This window comes from Microtus pennsylvanicus, chromosome 2 (genome assembly GCF_037038515.1).
Source record: "Microtus pennsylvanicus isolate mMicPen1 chromosome 2, mMicPen1.hap1, whole genome shotgun sequence".
Lineage (NCBI taxonomy): Eukaryota > Metazoa > Chordata > Mammalia > Rodentia > Cricetidae > Microtus > Microtus pennsylvanicus.
Genome location: NC_134580.1, coordinates 88,697,365 through 88,714,090, shown reverse-complemented (window position 1 = coordinate 88,714,090; position 16,726 = coordinate 88,697,365). Strand labels below are relative to the sequence as shown.

General features: G+C 39.1%; 1 protein-coding gene across 4 annotated transcripts in view; it reads left to right on the top strand.

Annotated features, from left to right (window-relative positions):
* Nucleotides 1-470: 470 nt before the first annotated feature.
* The window catches only part of Bbox1 (gamma-butyrobetaine hydroxylase 1), a 49,896-nt gene continuing 33,640 nt past the window's right edge, over nt 471-16,726 (top strand). Inside the window, exons 1-3 of one of the 4 annotated variants that reach the window (XM_075963738.1) lie at nt 471-818; nt 9,132-9,381; nt 10,715-10,829. In XM_075963738.1, coding sequence (XP_075819853.1) covers nt 9,163-9,381; nt 10,715-10,829 — 334 coding nt within the window. In that variant the 5' untranslated portion in view covers nt 471-818; nt 9,132-9,162. The remainder of the gene's footprint in view (nt 819-9,131; nt 9,382-10,714; nt 10,830-16,726) is intronic. The other 3 variants (XM_075963739.1, XM_075963741.1, XM_075963740.1) reach the window with 3 other exon arrangements.

Sequence of the window (16,726 nt, the reverse complement as noted above, 5' to 3'; positions counted from 1 at the left end):
GGGACACAGTTGATATTTTCTATGAAATCAGTTGACAAATCATTATGAGGATGTGGGAGACATTACTAGAGGTCACCTGCGAGCTGGGCAGCATGACTTCCCTCTTTGGTAAATAAGGCTTTGTTTATTTTTGTCTCAGTCTCCCAGCACTGAGTCCTTGAGGCAAGAAGCAACAAGTTACAGCCTGAGATGCGCTGTATCTTCTTGAGAAGTCTGACATTGGTGGAAGGAGGCCGGAGGACTGCTGATCACTTTCTATATTTTAGTTGCCACCCAAAGACTTGATTTTAACATAATGGCTACACTGTAAGAAATTGGGTCTTGGGAACCAAGAAACCCTGTGTGCTACGCCTTCCCCCAAGTGAAAAGTTTGTCAGCCAAGCTCTGGATCCCTGGCATATGGCCCATCCTGGCCTTTCCCTTTTGTTACCCTACGGGCTCTGTGTTGTGAGTCAAATCACCGGGCAACCAAGTATCTTCCGAAGAGCCCGAGGCTCTCTAGCAGCTACTGTTTACTCCAGACCAGTCTGGAGAAAGGGAAACTATCTAGCAAAGGGAGGCCCTTCCCAGCCTTCTGTGAAGACTGGTACAAAGATCCCTCTAAAAACAGTTCTCTTGGAATAGTCAAGGACCAAGTAGAAGCTACTGCGCCTGTGCTCAGGTGAGAGCCGACAGCTCCTCCCTGCTAAATGCATAGGTTTCTTCCCCAAGTCTGTTTTGCAATAGAAGAGCTGTCACTGTGAACAGGTGGAAACGAAGTAGTGCCTGTCTGCGTGTTCCTGTGGCTGCAGCTGGCTCAGGCATAGCAGACAAGACAGGTGAGAAACGCTTTTCCTCCTCTTTGTTGGTTCGGAACTGGGGCCACACTTTGTTGGAGCTGTGGGAGTTTATGGTTTCTGGAAACCTGTTAGAGTACTTTCTCTTGCTTACTGCTTCCCCTGTGGATGATGAGGACTCTTTATTTTGTTTTAGTGTTGCTGCTATTGTTGTTGCCAAATATCCAATCAAAGAAATGACTGTACCCTCATATCAAGCGACCCTTCTTCTTTGGCCAGCCTCAACCTGTGTCTGGGGGCAGGGCCAAGGCAGAGTCACAAGGATCACAGTGCCTTCCAGGGAAAACGCACCAGCCGAGTGGAAACTGGAGGCAGATGTGTCTGGAGCAAGGTTTCTGCTCCAAAGGGATATAGGACCAAAGCTGTGGCTTCCTTTATTCGTTATGTTCTGTGTGGTTTGGTCCCAGAGAATGTATAACAGAGATGGTTGAACTCTACTCTCTTATGTGAACTGCCTCTAGATTAAGTTCTGTGTACAGAGAAAGAAAGAACGTCTACATCAAACTCCAGGAATACGTCATCCACAGCCCTGGGCTGCAGTAGGATGAACCATCAGGCATCTGGAATAGGCTTGATTTCTGGAATGTAGTGGATCTGATTGCTTCTTGGCAGCTAGTCTTTTCCAATTATGTTTGGCTTAGTCTGATTGTCAAATTACTTTGCAATCCCCAAACTGATCCAGGATGTCTGTAGAGGGGACAGAGACAACTCTGTCTACAAAACTGATTGCCTGTGATGGAAGGAAAGTTCTAATGAAATTTTTTGAACTGTTCTTTTAATAATCCACAATCCAGCCAAAAGGAAGGCCATGAATACTATTCCTTGCCGCTTTGTTGAACCAAAAGAGCCAAAAGTAGCATGCTTCCCTAAAATGCTGGTCAACTAAGGCTAGCCTGCACAGTTTTACCTTACTCCCATGATGCAGCTCAAGGAAAGATATTGTATGTAATTTGAATAGATTTAATTAAAAATATAAGATTTTTCATAATTAATGTGTGCTGGGGTTCACAGAATTTAGAAATTCTTTTTTGTACTCTCATTCTGTCAGTAAACAAGAAGCTTCATAATTTCAGTTCTTATTGAATTATGGAAACTCCACTGTGGTGAAGTTAACATTTCCTTTTTACGAAGCATGAAGGATGTTTCTGAATGAAATCTGATGCTTTCAACAAGCTACCAAGCAGAACAGTGGGCTTCTTCAAGAGCACCAAGTTGTTTTCCTAATGGTTTCACAGAATTCACTATTTGTGTAAGAATACAGTCAGGAATGAGCATATGCCTCAGTTACTTATTCAAGCAAGTTAAAATTAGAAATAAATTTTAACAATTTGAAGCCCTTAAGTTAAAAGTCTATAGGTAGCAGATATCATGAGTTATAGAGAGTATGTTTAGTATTATTTAGGCACCATGAACACAACCCAGTCAACAGCAACTTTTCCAGACATAAACTGTTTGATTGAAAAGTTTAACTATAAACGAATAACATTTTTTAAGCCTCAGTGATATAACGGTTAAAAAAATGAAAACCTCGTTTTTACTACTCTTTTCTCCAAAAATAAAATTTCTGACAGCGAGGTTAGCTAAACAAAAGCACTGAGAATGAGCCACTGCTTTAATAGTGTCATGCTGACCCAAGCTAGTGGGAGCTCACGGGCTCTGGACTAATAGCTGGGGATTCTACATGGGACTGAAGTAAGCTCTCTAAATGCAGGTGACAGCTAGGTAGCTTGATCTGTTGGTAGGGGGAGCTGGCATGGGACTAGGACTTAACCTGGGTACACTAACTGGCTTTTTGGAGCCTGTTCCCTATGTTGGGATACCTTGCTCAGCCTTGATACTGGTGGTGTGAAGAGAAGGAGGGATAACTGGGGCTAGTATGTAAGATTTTTAAAAATTAAATAATAAAAATAGTACCATGTTAATAAGCTGAAATTATTCCCTGGAAGATTATATGATCACAAATTTTCCACGATGCAGTAGTATGTCAAAATTTCCCGGAGGATGAACAGATGGAAATTCACCGACACTGACATCTGATGTGTCCATGATGGTCTCATCTGCTGCCACTGAAATATCCTGCGGGGTTAGTGATCTACATTTTACCCTGCAGTTCTATGTATACTTACAATGAAGTCCCTGCTTCATATTGTCAGTCCTCCTTAGAGACTATTACTCAACTTGGTCATGCGATTTCTGTATTCTCTTTTGTTAGAATAGACCTTTTTTACCTAGTGTGACTAATGAGCAGAGGTTTAAAGTAATCTCCCACTAACAGAGTGGGTGTGGATAAACCACACGGAAGATCTCTTTGCCTCCATTTTCCAGCCTGACCCTGTATCTAACAGTGACAGTGAGGTAGGGACATCGCAGGCTGTTTCCCCCTGGCTCTAAAAGTCCCAGTTCTAGCCTTCAGATTATTTTTCAGACCAGTATACAAACCAAGTTTCATAGTTGTTTTCTTTTTTTTTAACCAAAGAGAGCAAGAGAAATTGGTGATAAATTTCAAAATATAAATTAAAAAACAAAAAAATGACAAAACTCACACCTATTTCTGAAGTAGGATGACATCAAAACAATCCAGTTGTGCCAAACAGAATTCACAGGTAAAGTCCGTGGAGAGAGAAACTTGAGCAGATGACTAAGAAGGGAACATACACACGGTAACACTGAGGATGGAGTGGAAAGAAAACTCCTCCATCAGATAAGATGCTGCCAGGACCCAAGGCTGTTTTCAGGTCAGGCAGGACTGCTCTTTCCCACCACACCCAATACAATGTTTCATAAGCTAATAATTCTTTTTAAAAATAATAATAAATGTAAAATAAATATTTTCATTCTACAAGTGGCATATCTACTGTTTTCCTTTTCTTAGGAGCATATTAATGTGTCACTAAGCAAATTCCCACGATGCCTTACTAAGCTCAACTGGAAGTTGGGTGAGGTAGAAACAGAGCTCAACAAATCGTGTGTGTAACAAGTCTGTGGCTTTTCAGAAAGTTGTCTTTTAAGTATCTAAGCCCTTAAGTGGTCTTTTTTTATATATAATTCTTCATATTTACCCCAGTAAAAGCTGAAGCTAGCCAAGAAAAATGGGGAAAGTGTTGCCTACCTCGCCATGTTTTGTTCAAATTATTGTTTACATTCACCATGAAGCTAAGACTATGAATTATAGAAATGTCCCACCAAGTTCCTACATAGACATCCAGATTTTTTTATTTTAGTGAAACCTAAGTCCTGGTGGTTTTTCCATGCCCTCCCCCAGGGATCCTTCATTGCACACACTGCTGATGTCTGGGGCTCTTCTTCTTCCCCCTAGTTATGTATCACTTAACCAGATGGGTTCTGGGCAAGACTCAAGTTTCTTTAATGACTGGAAACACAATTTTACCTCTTTTGTCTGAATGCTCTAAATAGAGGAGAAGGAAAAAACTCAGAAGAGTTAGATGAAAACTTGAAAATGGGCTGGAATGAGATTAGTAGGTGTTGAGGCAGATGTCTGCAGTACTGATCACTTTCCCGGTGGATTTTCTCAGGTTTTTGTAGAAGTTGACAGCAGGCCATAACACCATCTTTAAGTACAGAAAACATGTTCACCATGATGGAAAAATTTGTCCTACATGAGTATCCATGAAGTTAGAATGTTTGAAATGCCAAATGGAACAACTATCGTTTTAAGCAGAAAATCTTTAACAGGAGCTCCAGATATAGCTCGGCACGTAAGAGGGCTTACTGCTCTGAGGACGGAGTTTACATCCCAGGACTGCAGCTCCAGCTCCAAGGAATCTAACGCCCCCTTCTGGCCTCCATGGTCATTAGCACATACACTTAAATAAAAATAAATCTTTTTAAATGAGCATATTAATAAATACATAATAGAGATGAGCTAAGTTTAGAACACATGCCAATACACATGAAACCTGGATGATAAAACAAAATGAGAAAATGTTTATTCTTAAAGTAGTTTCTACGATCATACAAGAGTGTTCAAATGTTTTGCATTGTGGCACATTACAATCTGCTAGCTAGTGTTTTTTTACCTTCACACAAGCGGCAGTCACCTGGGAAGACAGAGCTTCAGTTGATGAAATGCCTGTGGGCAAGTCAGTGAAGCATTTTCTTGATTACTGATTGATGTGAGAGGGCCCAGCCTACCTAGGCATGTAGTTCTGAGATATATTTTCTTCAAAAGTAAGCCAAGCAAGTACTGAAAGAGTTCCTCCCTCGTCTTTATTTCAGTTCCTTCCTACAAGTCCCTGCCTTGAGTTATTGCCCTGACATCCCTTCGTGATGGACTATAAGATTAAATAAACCCTTTCTTTTCAAAGTGGTTTGGTCGTGGTCGTATTCACAGCAATCAAAAGCAGAGGAGGACACTAACTAGATGTATACCTAGAGTGGAATAGTTGAATCATAGGCAGTTCAATTCTTAATATTTTTAAAAGCAGATCTACACTATTTTGCTTAGTATTTGTATGGATTTATAGCCCTCAGCGTTCTTCATATTCCCTATCTTTGCCAACGTTTAGACTTCTATAATACTGATTGAAACAAGGGCAAGGAGATTTCTCAGAGTAGTTTGAGTTTGTAGTCTTTGAACATAACTGGTAAATTTTTTTACAGACATGCTGGCCATTTTTGTGTCTTCTTTTGAGAAATGTCTGTATAGGTTTTCCTCTTATTATTTCTTCCTGCTGCATTGTGTGCTTCTTAAACTTTTTGCTTGGAAGACCCTTGTCTGAGGTATGGTTTGCATACATTTACAGTTTTCAATCTTATGCTTCAGTCTATTTCAGTCGTGTTTGTGTGTGTGTGTGTGAGAGAGAGAGAGAGAGAGAGAGAGAGAGAGAGAGAGAGAGAGAGAGGAAATTTATTAGCTCCTGTTACTTCAATCTTTTATCCATTATGAGATGGCTTTGTCTATGTTCTGGAAGAAGAGTCCAATTTCATTTCTTCCAAATATGGACAACCAGTGCTCCCAACACTATTGAAGAGACCATTTTTTCTTTGTTGAATGTCTTGGATAATTTGCCAAAGCTGTATTGACATTAGATTCATGGGATTACTTCTGGTCTCACTAGCTCTTCAGTTTTCACGTCATTGCCATGCTGCTTTTGTCACTATAGCTTTACACTGTATTTTAAAATCATATGGTATGGTACCTCCGGTTCTGTATTTTTTCCTGGCTGGTTGCTTTGACTATTTAGAAACTGTTGGGCTGCCATACAAATGTCAATCATTACTTTTCTATTGCTCTGAATCATATTATTGGTATTATAATATGAATTTCACTGAATCTGTGTTTTTAGTACCATGGGCATTTTAACAGCATTGATTCTCCCAACTCATGAGTAAATGCTATTTTTTCCACCTCCTACAACTGTCTTCAAATAATTTCACAGTTGTCTTAGAGTTTCAGTGTATAGATTTTATCTCCTTGGTTAAATTAATCCCAAGTCTTTTAAATGATTATATTTTAAGTAGGATTGTGCCTCTTATATTATGAATATTCATATGCTGCCTTTGTATTCTGAAATATTACTATCTCCTTTTAGAAAATGTTCCCTATGTGGAAGCAGCCAAAACATTTTACTGGCCAGATTTATATACCATACACTAATCTTAGTAATAGAGGAAACAGAAAATGTAGCCATGTCCTATGTTTATACTGAAAAATCGATATTATATTAGTGAGTAAGCAAAATAAGGTAGAATCAGGGTGTATAAAGCAGTATCTGTCACAGATCCTTATAGAGATTAAATGAAATGATGCTCTCTAACAATTATTGAAACCATTTAACACCTGATTTATTTGATTACTTTGTATTCCTCTTAGTTTCCCTTGTCATGTAGAATGTTATGATCCTCTTTATACCTTCCAATAGCAGGTGTACAAAGCAGCATTATTATTCGTGAGTGCTGAACTGTCACCTCCCCAAGAAAGGGAAAGAGCTGTTTTCCGCATTGAAGCACCACTGTTTATTGCACTGCATTGGAGGAGAGAACAGATGGATTTTGAAAGGACCACCACACTGGCTGCTCTTGGCCAGAATGTCCCACAGACCACTTTTACACATGCCTTGAGCTAAGAATAGCTGCTATATGTGGAATAAGGTTTAAAAATTAAAAATATAAAAGGGAAATTATATGTTCCCTACAAACCGAACAGTCTTTCAGCCCTTTTGTAGAATCTATTTGGTGACTCCTGACATAGAAAACAATTGAGCTCTCTCTTTTATAAAAGAGATTATTTTATTTTTGATTATGTATATGTGTGCATGTCTGTGAGTACATATGTGTAGGTGAGTGAGAGTTACCAAGGAGGCCAGAGCTGTTGTATTCTCTGTAGCTGGAGTTACAGGTTGTTATGAACCACTTGATGTGGGTACCAGGAACCAAACCAAGATCCTCTGAAGAGCAGTATACCTCTAAACCACTGAGCCTTCTCTTTAGACTTCATACCTACCTACCTACCTACCTACCTACCTACCTATCTATCTTGTCCTTATATTATATGCCACAAAAAATTGCACAATCCCAGAGTTGCTGACTGGAATCACCACTGTTCTTTGAACCTGTGCCCGTGGGAACTGCACACAGCCTCCACCACCTCCCATCTGGAACACAAAGTGTGGTATCTATTTCACAGAGGAGCTGGTTCCAAACTTGCTACAGTTATCTACAAACACACATGCTAAATTTCCAAGTCTACATTAAATTATAATTTTAATGAATAGTTTGCATGGTAATGCTCTCCTGTCATTAACATTTAGGAAAAGCTTGGGTGTGAGTTCCCAAGCAAGCATACACACCTGAGGCCCAATGAATTGTCTCTCTTCTACCTAGAGACTTGGTAAACTTAGTGTACTTGAACTAAATAAAGAAAGCAAACTTCCTGTCTTGGCTCACCTCTATAATCAAAAGAGATCACCGAAGCTGTTTGATTTGTGAAATAACATGCAATACAATCACTTAGAAATTGACTACTTAAATACCATGAAAAGACTGTAAATTTACTTTAATATGATACAAACCATTCTTTAAATTTCAAGAAACTCAGTAAGTGCCTTTGTCTTGTTTGGTAAGTCCCTGGTGCTGGTTCGGTTCCCGGTACATTGAAGGGGTTGTATAAGCAGACCCTGTGCTGTGTGTTGTCCTTTTGTTGCAAGGTAACTGTCATTTCATTTGTCCTGTCACCTGCTGTTAGGATAGTAAAAGGTGTCCATGTCCTCTGGAAAAACTTAAAGCATTCTGGTTCTTTGGCATACATTTATTTTATTTTATTTTTATTAAATTCTACTCTTTGCACACATGTTGAGAATTGCAGAAACAATATATGCACAAACTTAAGTCTATAACTTTGCACCGTTTCTAAAGATCAGGAATACACTCACAATTGACATAAGATTGACCCTGAGTTGCGCAGTGCAAGCAGCCTGGCTCCTTTCTTCCACTAGATTTTTTTCCCCATAATTATTTCCTTGCTACAAATTTGGTGGATTTCGTAATAAAAAGAAATCATACATTCCCAGTCAAAATGTAGATACATAAAACTACCCCATAAACACTTAATACAAAGCAAGACATTCCAAATGAGCAAAGGGAGAAACCATCAGAAAACAAACGCGGTAAGCTTTTTTAAGGACTTGGATATTTGGATATTCCAATGAGAAAATATACAGCACAATTAAAAAGCAAATAATAGAATAGAAATAACACCATATTCTGAGTCACATTATCCTTCAAGTGAATTAATTGCATTATTAGTCCCTTGGTGGTCATTGAGAATCATGGAAGCATGTTTTGTTTCAAAAAGCCAGGTGCAGCTGTCATCAGTCAAAACAGCAGAGGCCTGAGCTAGGTCCAAAGCTCAATAGCAGAGTACCTGTCTTTGCTGGGTAGAGCCCTGGGCTCAATTATAAGTACTGAAAAGCTAAAACGGGGAGGCAAACATTACACTTTCCACTTGCACGGCAATTTTCCACAGCTTTTCTACAAATACGGCTATATAAATGGGGGTATCATTGGCTCTCACTTTATCATCTAAAATTTCTGTTAAGAGAACAAGGAATTCTTTCCATTGGGTGCTGATGTAGCATTTTTATCATAAAGCTAGTCACCCTGTTTCTGTTTTCACCACGTGAAATACTCTAATCAGAACAAAGGTCCCAGCGTTGGTCAAACCACAGGCTTACACCGCTGAGCGGAAAGTAGAGGTCAGAGTCCACTTGTATTGTCATAGAGGTCAGGCTCAGGTACAATCTGCCTGCTATTGCTTTTCACACTGCCTTGTCATAGCAGGAAGAATTTATCTTCAAAGACCAGAAACATGCACTGTGCCATCCAAAAGGCAGAAGCAGTGGACGGGGCTCATCTGCTGCAGATCTCTTGGCACGATGGGGCAGAGTCCCTCTACCCAGCAGTGTGGCTGAGAGACAACTGCCAGTGTTCAGAATGCTACCTGCATTCTGCAAAAGCTCGGAAACTTCTCCTGGAAGCTCTCGACGTGAACATTAGAATCAAAGACTTGTCATTTGACCGGAAAAAGGTAACTATCTCTAGTAATTTTTCCCTTCTCTTTTGAGTTAAATCGAGAGGTTAGTTTATAATAATGTAAATCAATTTACTTCAACTTATCATATATAAAGCAAAACATCCCTGTGGGAATGTTTGTAGAGTGTTTGATACAGAGCGGGGCATACTCAGTGGGAAAATCTGCTGTTGTTATAACAGATAAAATATTTTTCTTTTCTTTTTCTTTTTAATGTGTATACTGTTTATTTTAACTAAATTTAAATTACATCACCTGTGTCCAACCCGTCGTATTTCCCCTTCCCTCTCTCAAACTGTTGGCCTGTTTTTTTTTAGAATCATTATGCGTACCTACACACATATAAATACAAAAATACGACCTGTTGCTGTACTCTGGTTTCTCTTCAAAATGTATAAATAATTTGCCTTTTACTACTACCATTTTAATAAAATGTTCAACTTTGCTCTTTTTGCTTTTAGTGGGCAATGGCCTTGAAACACAATCATGCAATTTATATCATAAAAATATTGCATCTGGCACTCAGTTTGCTCCTCTATTGAGCCAGAAAAACAAGGAATTTGTTCACATAAATATGAGAATTCAGTGAGATAATCTGGGTAGATTGTTTATCATACTCCCTGGCATCAGAAATCACACTGATTAGTATTATTTATTCAAACTAGTGAGTCGGTGTATAAGAAGTCAAGCCCTAATAGCATTACTCAAGATCAACCAGCTATGACATCAACCATTTTTCTCTCTTCCTTATTTCCAATTTCTCACCAGAAGAACAAATGTCATCAGAAAACCTGTCTTTTCCCCATTATTTCATTCTTCTCTCAGCTTGAGTCCTCTATTCCCACTTCTCACTCTTAATAGCCATGCCCTCTCATTTAAACTTTGAGGATCATATATTTAGAGTATGTAAAGCAGAAATGTCAGGTGAGCAAAACTCTATTTCTTGGCGCTGGAGAGATGGCTCAGAGGTTAAGAGCATTGCCTGCTCTTCCAAAGGTCCTGAGCTCAATTCCCAGCAACCACATGGTGGCTCACAACCATCTGTAATGGGGTCTAGTGCCCTCTTCTGGTCTGCTGGCATACACACAGACAGAATATTGTATACATAATAAATAAATATTTTTTAAAAAAAACTCTATTTCTTACACATTGTCTCCTTGGCCTTAGGCACCAGAAATAGACCTTTGGCTTGTGAGGGAAAGGGAGAGTGATGTTTAATTGAATTCTCCGGTAATTTTAAATAAAATTCTGAAGAAAATCAACTGCAGAAGGCAGAAGTGTAAAGTTATGCAATGGACAAATAGATGATAATTGCTTTCTGTGTTGTAAGGTTTATATCACATGGCCCAATGAGCATTACAGTGAATATGAAGCAAATTGGCTGAAGAAAAGATGTTTTTCCCAACAGGCCAGAACAAGACTCCAAGAAGAACTGTTTTTACCAGGTAACATTGCCATCATCTGAAGTCTGTGTTAAAATCTTATAGTAAGAATTACTTGAAGAGAATTACTGTTATTTGAGTTGGATGTAACTACGGGACACTGTTTAATGATGTTATATACACATATATCACAAAATGATCAGATCAATGTAATGAGTATTCTCTTTCTCGCTTTCTAAGGATTTGCTTATGAGACAGTTCAAGCCTTTGTATCTTGGCTAAAATAATATTGTAATTTATGAGAAATCCTTAACATGTTAGTAACATGTTAAGTAATCATTTGGGCAAAATGGAAAAGGACAACAGAACAGATGTCAACATTCTAAAGCCCTAGCAGGAAAAAGGACAGTGGACTTGGCCTTTCTCATTTACAGATAGACTGAAGGTCCAAGATGTTGCCTTTGTGCCCTCTGCAAAGGAGCAGAGTAAACCAGAGAAAATTCACCCTTCTTAACAAGGCCTAAAGTCAAAACAGCACAAAATTCACAAAGGACCCTTCTCACCCCGGTGAGATTATGTGAGTGAGGCTGAGAATCAATGAGCGCAGAACTGAGCTTGCACAGGACTCTCTCTCTCTCTCTCTCTCTCTCTCTCTCTCTCTCTCTCTCTCTCTCTCTTTCTCTCTCTCTCTCTCTCTCTGTGTGTGTGTGTGTGTGTGTGTGTGTGTGTGTGTGTGTGTGTGTAAACCTGTTTCTCTGGAGAGCATTTATGTAAGTCTCCAGATGATCTGTGAACAGAAAAATGTTTAGAGAAAATCAAAAGATAAATTCAGTGGCAAAGGGCAAGGAGGGGAATGTTATCTTTCAGATTATAGGTAAAACAAATGTTGAAAACAAATGAGTAATTTAAAATAAAACTTCTTAAAAATGCACAGTAACACAGGTCAAATGGAAATGTTGGCGAGGGTGATATCTATTATAGTGTTCTACAGATCACTACCTATGGCTGTGCAGGTCAAAGGCAAACTCTAACATGCATGAGTTTTGCCTGTCTGTTGGAACTTCCACATGTTCATTGGCCCAGCATATTTCCCTGAATCTTCTTTTATCTGTCAACATTTATCAGACCACCACCCCTTTCAGGAACTGATCACTTGAGTGAATTCTATGCCATCTTTTTGGTAACCTATAAGTCTTTTACTAAAAGTGGTTCTCTTTACTCCTTCCAAACCTTGCATGTGATAACTGTCTGGGATTTTAAAACTAGTCTTAAAGCAGCTCACTGGAAGTAGAGATGTTGCTTATTAATCACCTTGTTGGGCAGCTTTCCTTTATCCTGGGGACGCCAGTAACAAGGTACCACAGTTTTCCCCTTCTCTTTAAGACAGATCGGTCTTGTCAAGAATTAAAGTCCTCTAAGTGCTTGGTTTCACCACTGTGACAGCTGACAAGGATTTGTTCCGCTGTTATATCTGAACCAAGAATCCATTCTCCTTTATCTAGCTCTGCTAGGTGATTGAAAATACATGAGCATACAGAGAAATTATTCTTCCTTCAAAGAGTCTCCAATAACATAATTTCATAGCCATTGTCTGGTTCAATAGCAATATCTTGAATGTGTTCTCTGGTATTTTTTTTTCTTTAACTCTACCCTAGTTTTGTAATCTATTTGGATTTTGCTTTCATTGCCTGCAAGTTCTTCTCTGGATTTCAGGAAATAAAAGTCAACATTTTTTATTATCACAGCTTAAACTCTTAAATGTTGGAAGAGGAATGGCCACACCTTCTGCATTAATAATTCCTGACAAGTGAAGTTTTTTATAGCTTACATTCCTCAGTACTACCAGGCAGTAGCAAGATGGAAATGATAGTACCTTCCATTAAGTAGTGGAAAAACCTGGTCACAGTGGCAGCTTGTGAGCATGAATAACATAAGAAAACTGGCTGCTAGGTAGAAACTGGAAAATGTTTTGATGCTTTAAAATAAGATTCATTTTAAAAATATATTCCCAAGCTGTGCAGTTGATGGGTAAAAGAAGACATTGATGGGCCAATTTTAGAGTACTGGTTGGGTGGCTTTTTGCCTGTAGAATTTAATACCCTGTTCCAATGTGTGTTTCCAAACATTAGTACTTCGAAGCATGTAAACAAAGTAGATTCCATTGGGGAAAGTGCTTTGCTTTTTAGCCACAATAGCAATGGTCCTCCTCTGCTTCTCCCTTGGAATGAGGGCTATGCTGCTTAGAAAATCTGGAGTCCAGATGCACACCACTTTCCTTCTGTTGGCACAGGCTGCCGAACACAAAATGCAAGGATAAACGACAGTCAGCTGTGGACAGGACCAGACTGTCCCTCCAGGCTGAAAGGGAGATGTGGAGAATAACCTTTCCCTCACGGATGTCCATTCCGCTGCACAGACAGTTGGCATTTATTTTTTGCAGGGAATACCAAGGTGTAAGGAAATAGAAAGATGAAAAAGGAAGCCTGGACATAAAATACATTAAATACATTAAGACCATGTGGTGAAGACAGTCAATGACATAAAGCAAAGAGTATGTATAAATGAGAGTTTGATACTCACACTGAGTTTTAAACAATTGTTTGTCAGGCAAGGAGAGAAAGAAGAAAATCCCCACAGAGAAAAGGATATGCAAAAAACCACAAAAGCAGAAAACAGAAGGATAAATTTAGGAAAGTAAAATGAGTTGGATATTGAAATTTTTAAGCAACAAAGATGTCAAAAGCCAAAGTAAAAAGTAGTTCACATATACTGCTTGATCCACAGACTGAAGGCAAGGATCAGTTTTTTCCAATAGAGTTCAAGGATACCATTCCATTTATCTCTCAGCTGATTCTCTATTGACAAACCAGACAAATGAGTTCAAGACCTTTACAGGTTTCAGATGCTTGCTGCAAGCTTTTCCTCTGTGTTCTATACCTTTGTGTTTGTCTACCTGCTTTTGATTAAATTAATGTATTATCATAAATGACTCCAAGTCCATTAACACCTCCTACTCTTTGATTTTTCTTTTACTATAACCTGCCTCCTCTACAAAAAGGAGTAGAGGGATCAGGTTCACCTTGTAGAATGGCCTTGGTCATGGCTGTGTATCTATGAAGTGAACCATGGGAAGGGAGGAAAGGGGAGAAAGATGGCCACAGTATGCTCTACAAAAAAAAATTGTATGGAAGCCAATGGGAGCTTAAGAGGCAGAGAAGATGAGCATAGAATTTGCATTTAGAGAAACATATTATTTACTAGCAGGATAGTAGAGGGCAGTCCCTCTTCTCTAATCTCGACCATTTTAAAACTTAACTGTTAGTGCCTGGAATATGGTCATTTCCAGATAAATAAATGAGCAAATATTCAAAAATGCATTTAAAACATAAATTTTGGATCAGCAAGATATATCAGTAAATAAAAGTACTTGCTGCATGACCTGAGTTGAACATCTACCACACATGGTTCATGTGTTCGTTCATTGTCCTGATGGGTGACTCTTGAATAACAGGTGCCATATACTTGGGTTGAAAATACAACAGGGAGCAAAACAGGAGAAGGCGTTAGCTCTTGGGCATTTACATTTTTGTGGTGTAAGAGACCAAAAATATATACAGACTTATCTCTAATTCCTCCAAGAATGATAAGCACACAGTCACAAGCAAGTCGGTGAGTGTGGCAGTGAGAGTAGCCGAGATTTCTTTTCTGAGTTCTTTCATTTTCTACACTAAAATGAGGAAAACCATCTGAGATGAAAATATAGGAGGAAGTACGGAAGCTTGAGACTGGAGAAAGTGATAAATAGCTACAAGACTTTGTGTGTTTTATAACTATAGATTCACAGTCATATAGTAAGAGCAGTCACTCCATTCTGTTTTCATCCTGACACGTTCAGTACTTGCAGCAAAAGGGAAGATTCAGTCAGGCAGTGGAGCTGCTGTATTCTTCACTGGTATTATCTCATTCTATTTTCATACCTCAGTAGGTTATTTTCTTGCCATGTTATCTAATGGAGGCTGAACATAGAGTTTCTTGTCTCCCAAAAGTCATGCAGTTGGAAGTGTTGAGCCCAAATTGACCATTCAAATCTCAAGTCATTATCTTTGACACAAGATCCTTGTCAGGTAGGACGTGCATCTTCATCTCTAGGTGAACTTGTGAATTTTGCAATGAACCAGTTTCAGAAACGAAGTATGTGAATAATGGGGAAAGAATACTCAGATAACATTCAAGTCCTATCTTTCTGATTAACAGAAGAGCTAATATGAGCCAATGAAGTTAAAGCTGACAAAAGATATGAGCTTATTAGTAAAAAAAAAAATTAGTGAGCTCACTAAGGAGGCATGGATCAGACCAATTACAATTATGTTCCATTGAGGAAATTGGGGGACTTTCTCAAACTGAAACATATCCAAAAGAAAACAGAGAAGGCTATGAAAGGAGTCTCACAAACCACAAAGCTGTTTGGGAGAAAGGGGGTTAGTCACCTTAGAGAAATAGCATAGCAGCTGTCTCTATGACATCTCAAGGACTTCTGTATTCTGTGTGATTCTAAATATACAGCTGGAGTTCTAAAAGAACGGTGGCAGTGCTGGAGAGATGACTTAGTATTTCATTATGCAGCCTGTTCTTCCAGTGAACCTAAGTTCAGGTCCCATCTCTGTAAACAGGAGCAATGATAGTGCGTACCTTTCAGAGTTGTAAGGATTTCCCGAATTGACCAGTATCTAGTGCATAGCAGAGTCTCTGGAATCCTAAGTGCTCCTTCACCTTTAAACATTCTAGACAGGCCGCCTCACTGCTTTCTGTGTTGTACTCTCCAGCAAGGAATCCTAAGTGCTCCTTCACCTTTAAACATTCTAGACAGGCCGCCTCACTGCTTTCTGTGTTGTACTCTCCAGCAAGGTAGCCATTTTTGTCAAAGGCCTATGGATGTAGACTATTCCAGCATCATAAAAGGGAAAACATGTTTCTCTTCTAAGAAGTTTAAACTTGTTTAGAAGCCTCATTTATACATTCACATATAATTTACTCTAGACTTTAGAGTTGGGTTGGAGAGATGACTCAGAGGTTAGAATGTCTGATGCTCTTCTAGAGAACCAGGGTTCGATTCTCATAATCCATAGGGTGGCTTATAATAATTTGTCACTTGAATTGTAAGAGATATGAGGCCCTTAACTGGCCTCTGCAGCACTGCACACACACACACACACACACACGCACACACACACACACACACACACACACACACACAGTACACTTACAAGAAGATCAAGTATCTGTACACATAAAAATAAATAAATAAATCTTTAAAATAAAATACTTAGATATGAGTCAAAGGAAAGGTTTGAGATGTAGAGCACAATTTGATCTGCAAAACCTGATTTGTACTCTCCCCCTCATGCCTATTAAATAAAAACAATAGCATGATCTCCATTGTCCGTTGCTAACTAGTGGGAGAGGCAGAGATAAGGCGCTGTGTCTCAACTAATTCCCTCTCCACTCCCAGCAGCTGTTTATCATTGTAACAAGCTTCACGGGTACTTGGCACAATAATTTTACTATTATATATCTGTGTTTGTTTCTTTATCTATCTATCCAAACTTCCAAGCAGGAAGCTCAATCATAATACCTGTCTTTAATTGTGAAGGTAATCTTTTTCAACAAACTGATGTTGAAGAAGATTTCAATATGAAATAAACCCTGTGGTATGGTATCAAGACTAAGCCAAGAAGACAGACACCTCACCCTTGCTTAGCAGACCCAGCATGCTTCCTCAAGCCGGCCATTTCAGAGGCTATTGCCACATTTCAGCCCATAACTGTGAAACTACCAGTCTCCCTCCCTGTATGAGGAAATATTCTCAGCTTAAAAGACCCAGAAGTGGATGCCAGGAAGAGCAGCCCTCAATCAACAAAAAGTAGTGTGCTGAGTAGCTCTCAAATCAGTGAAGAGGAGTG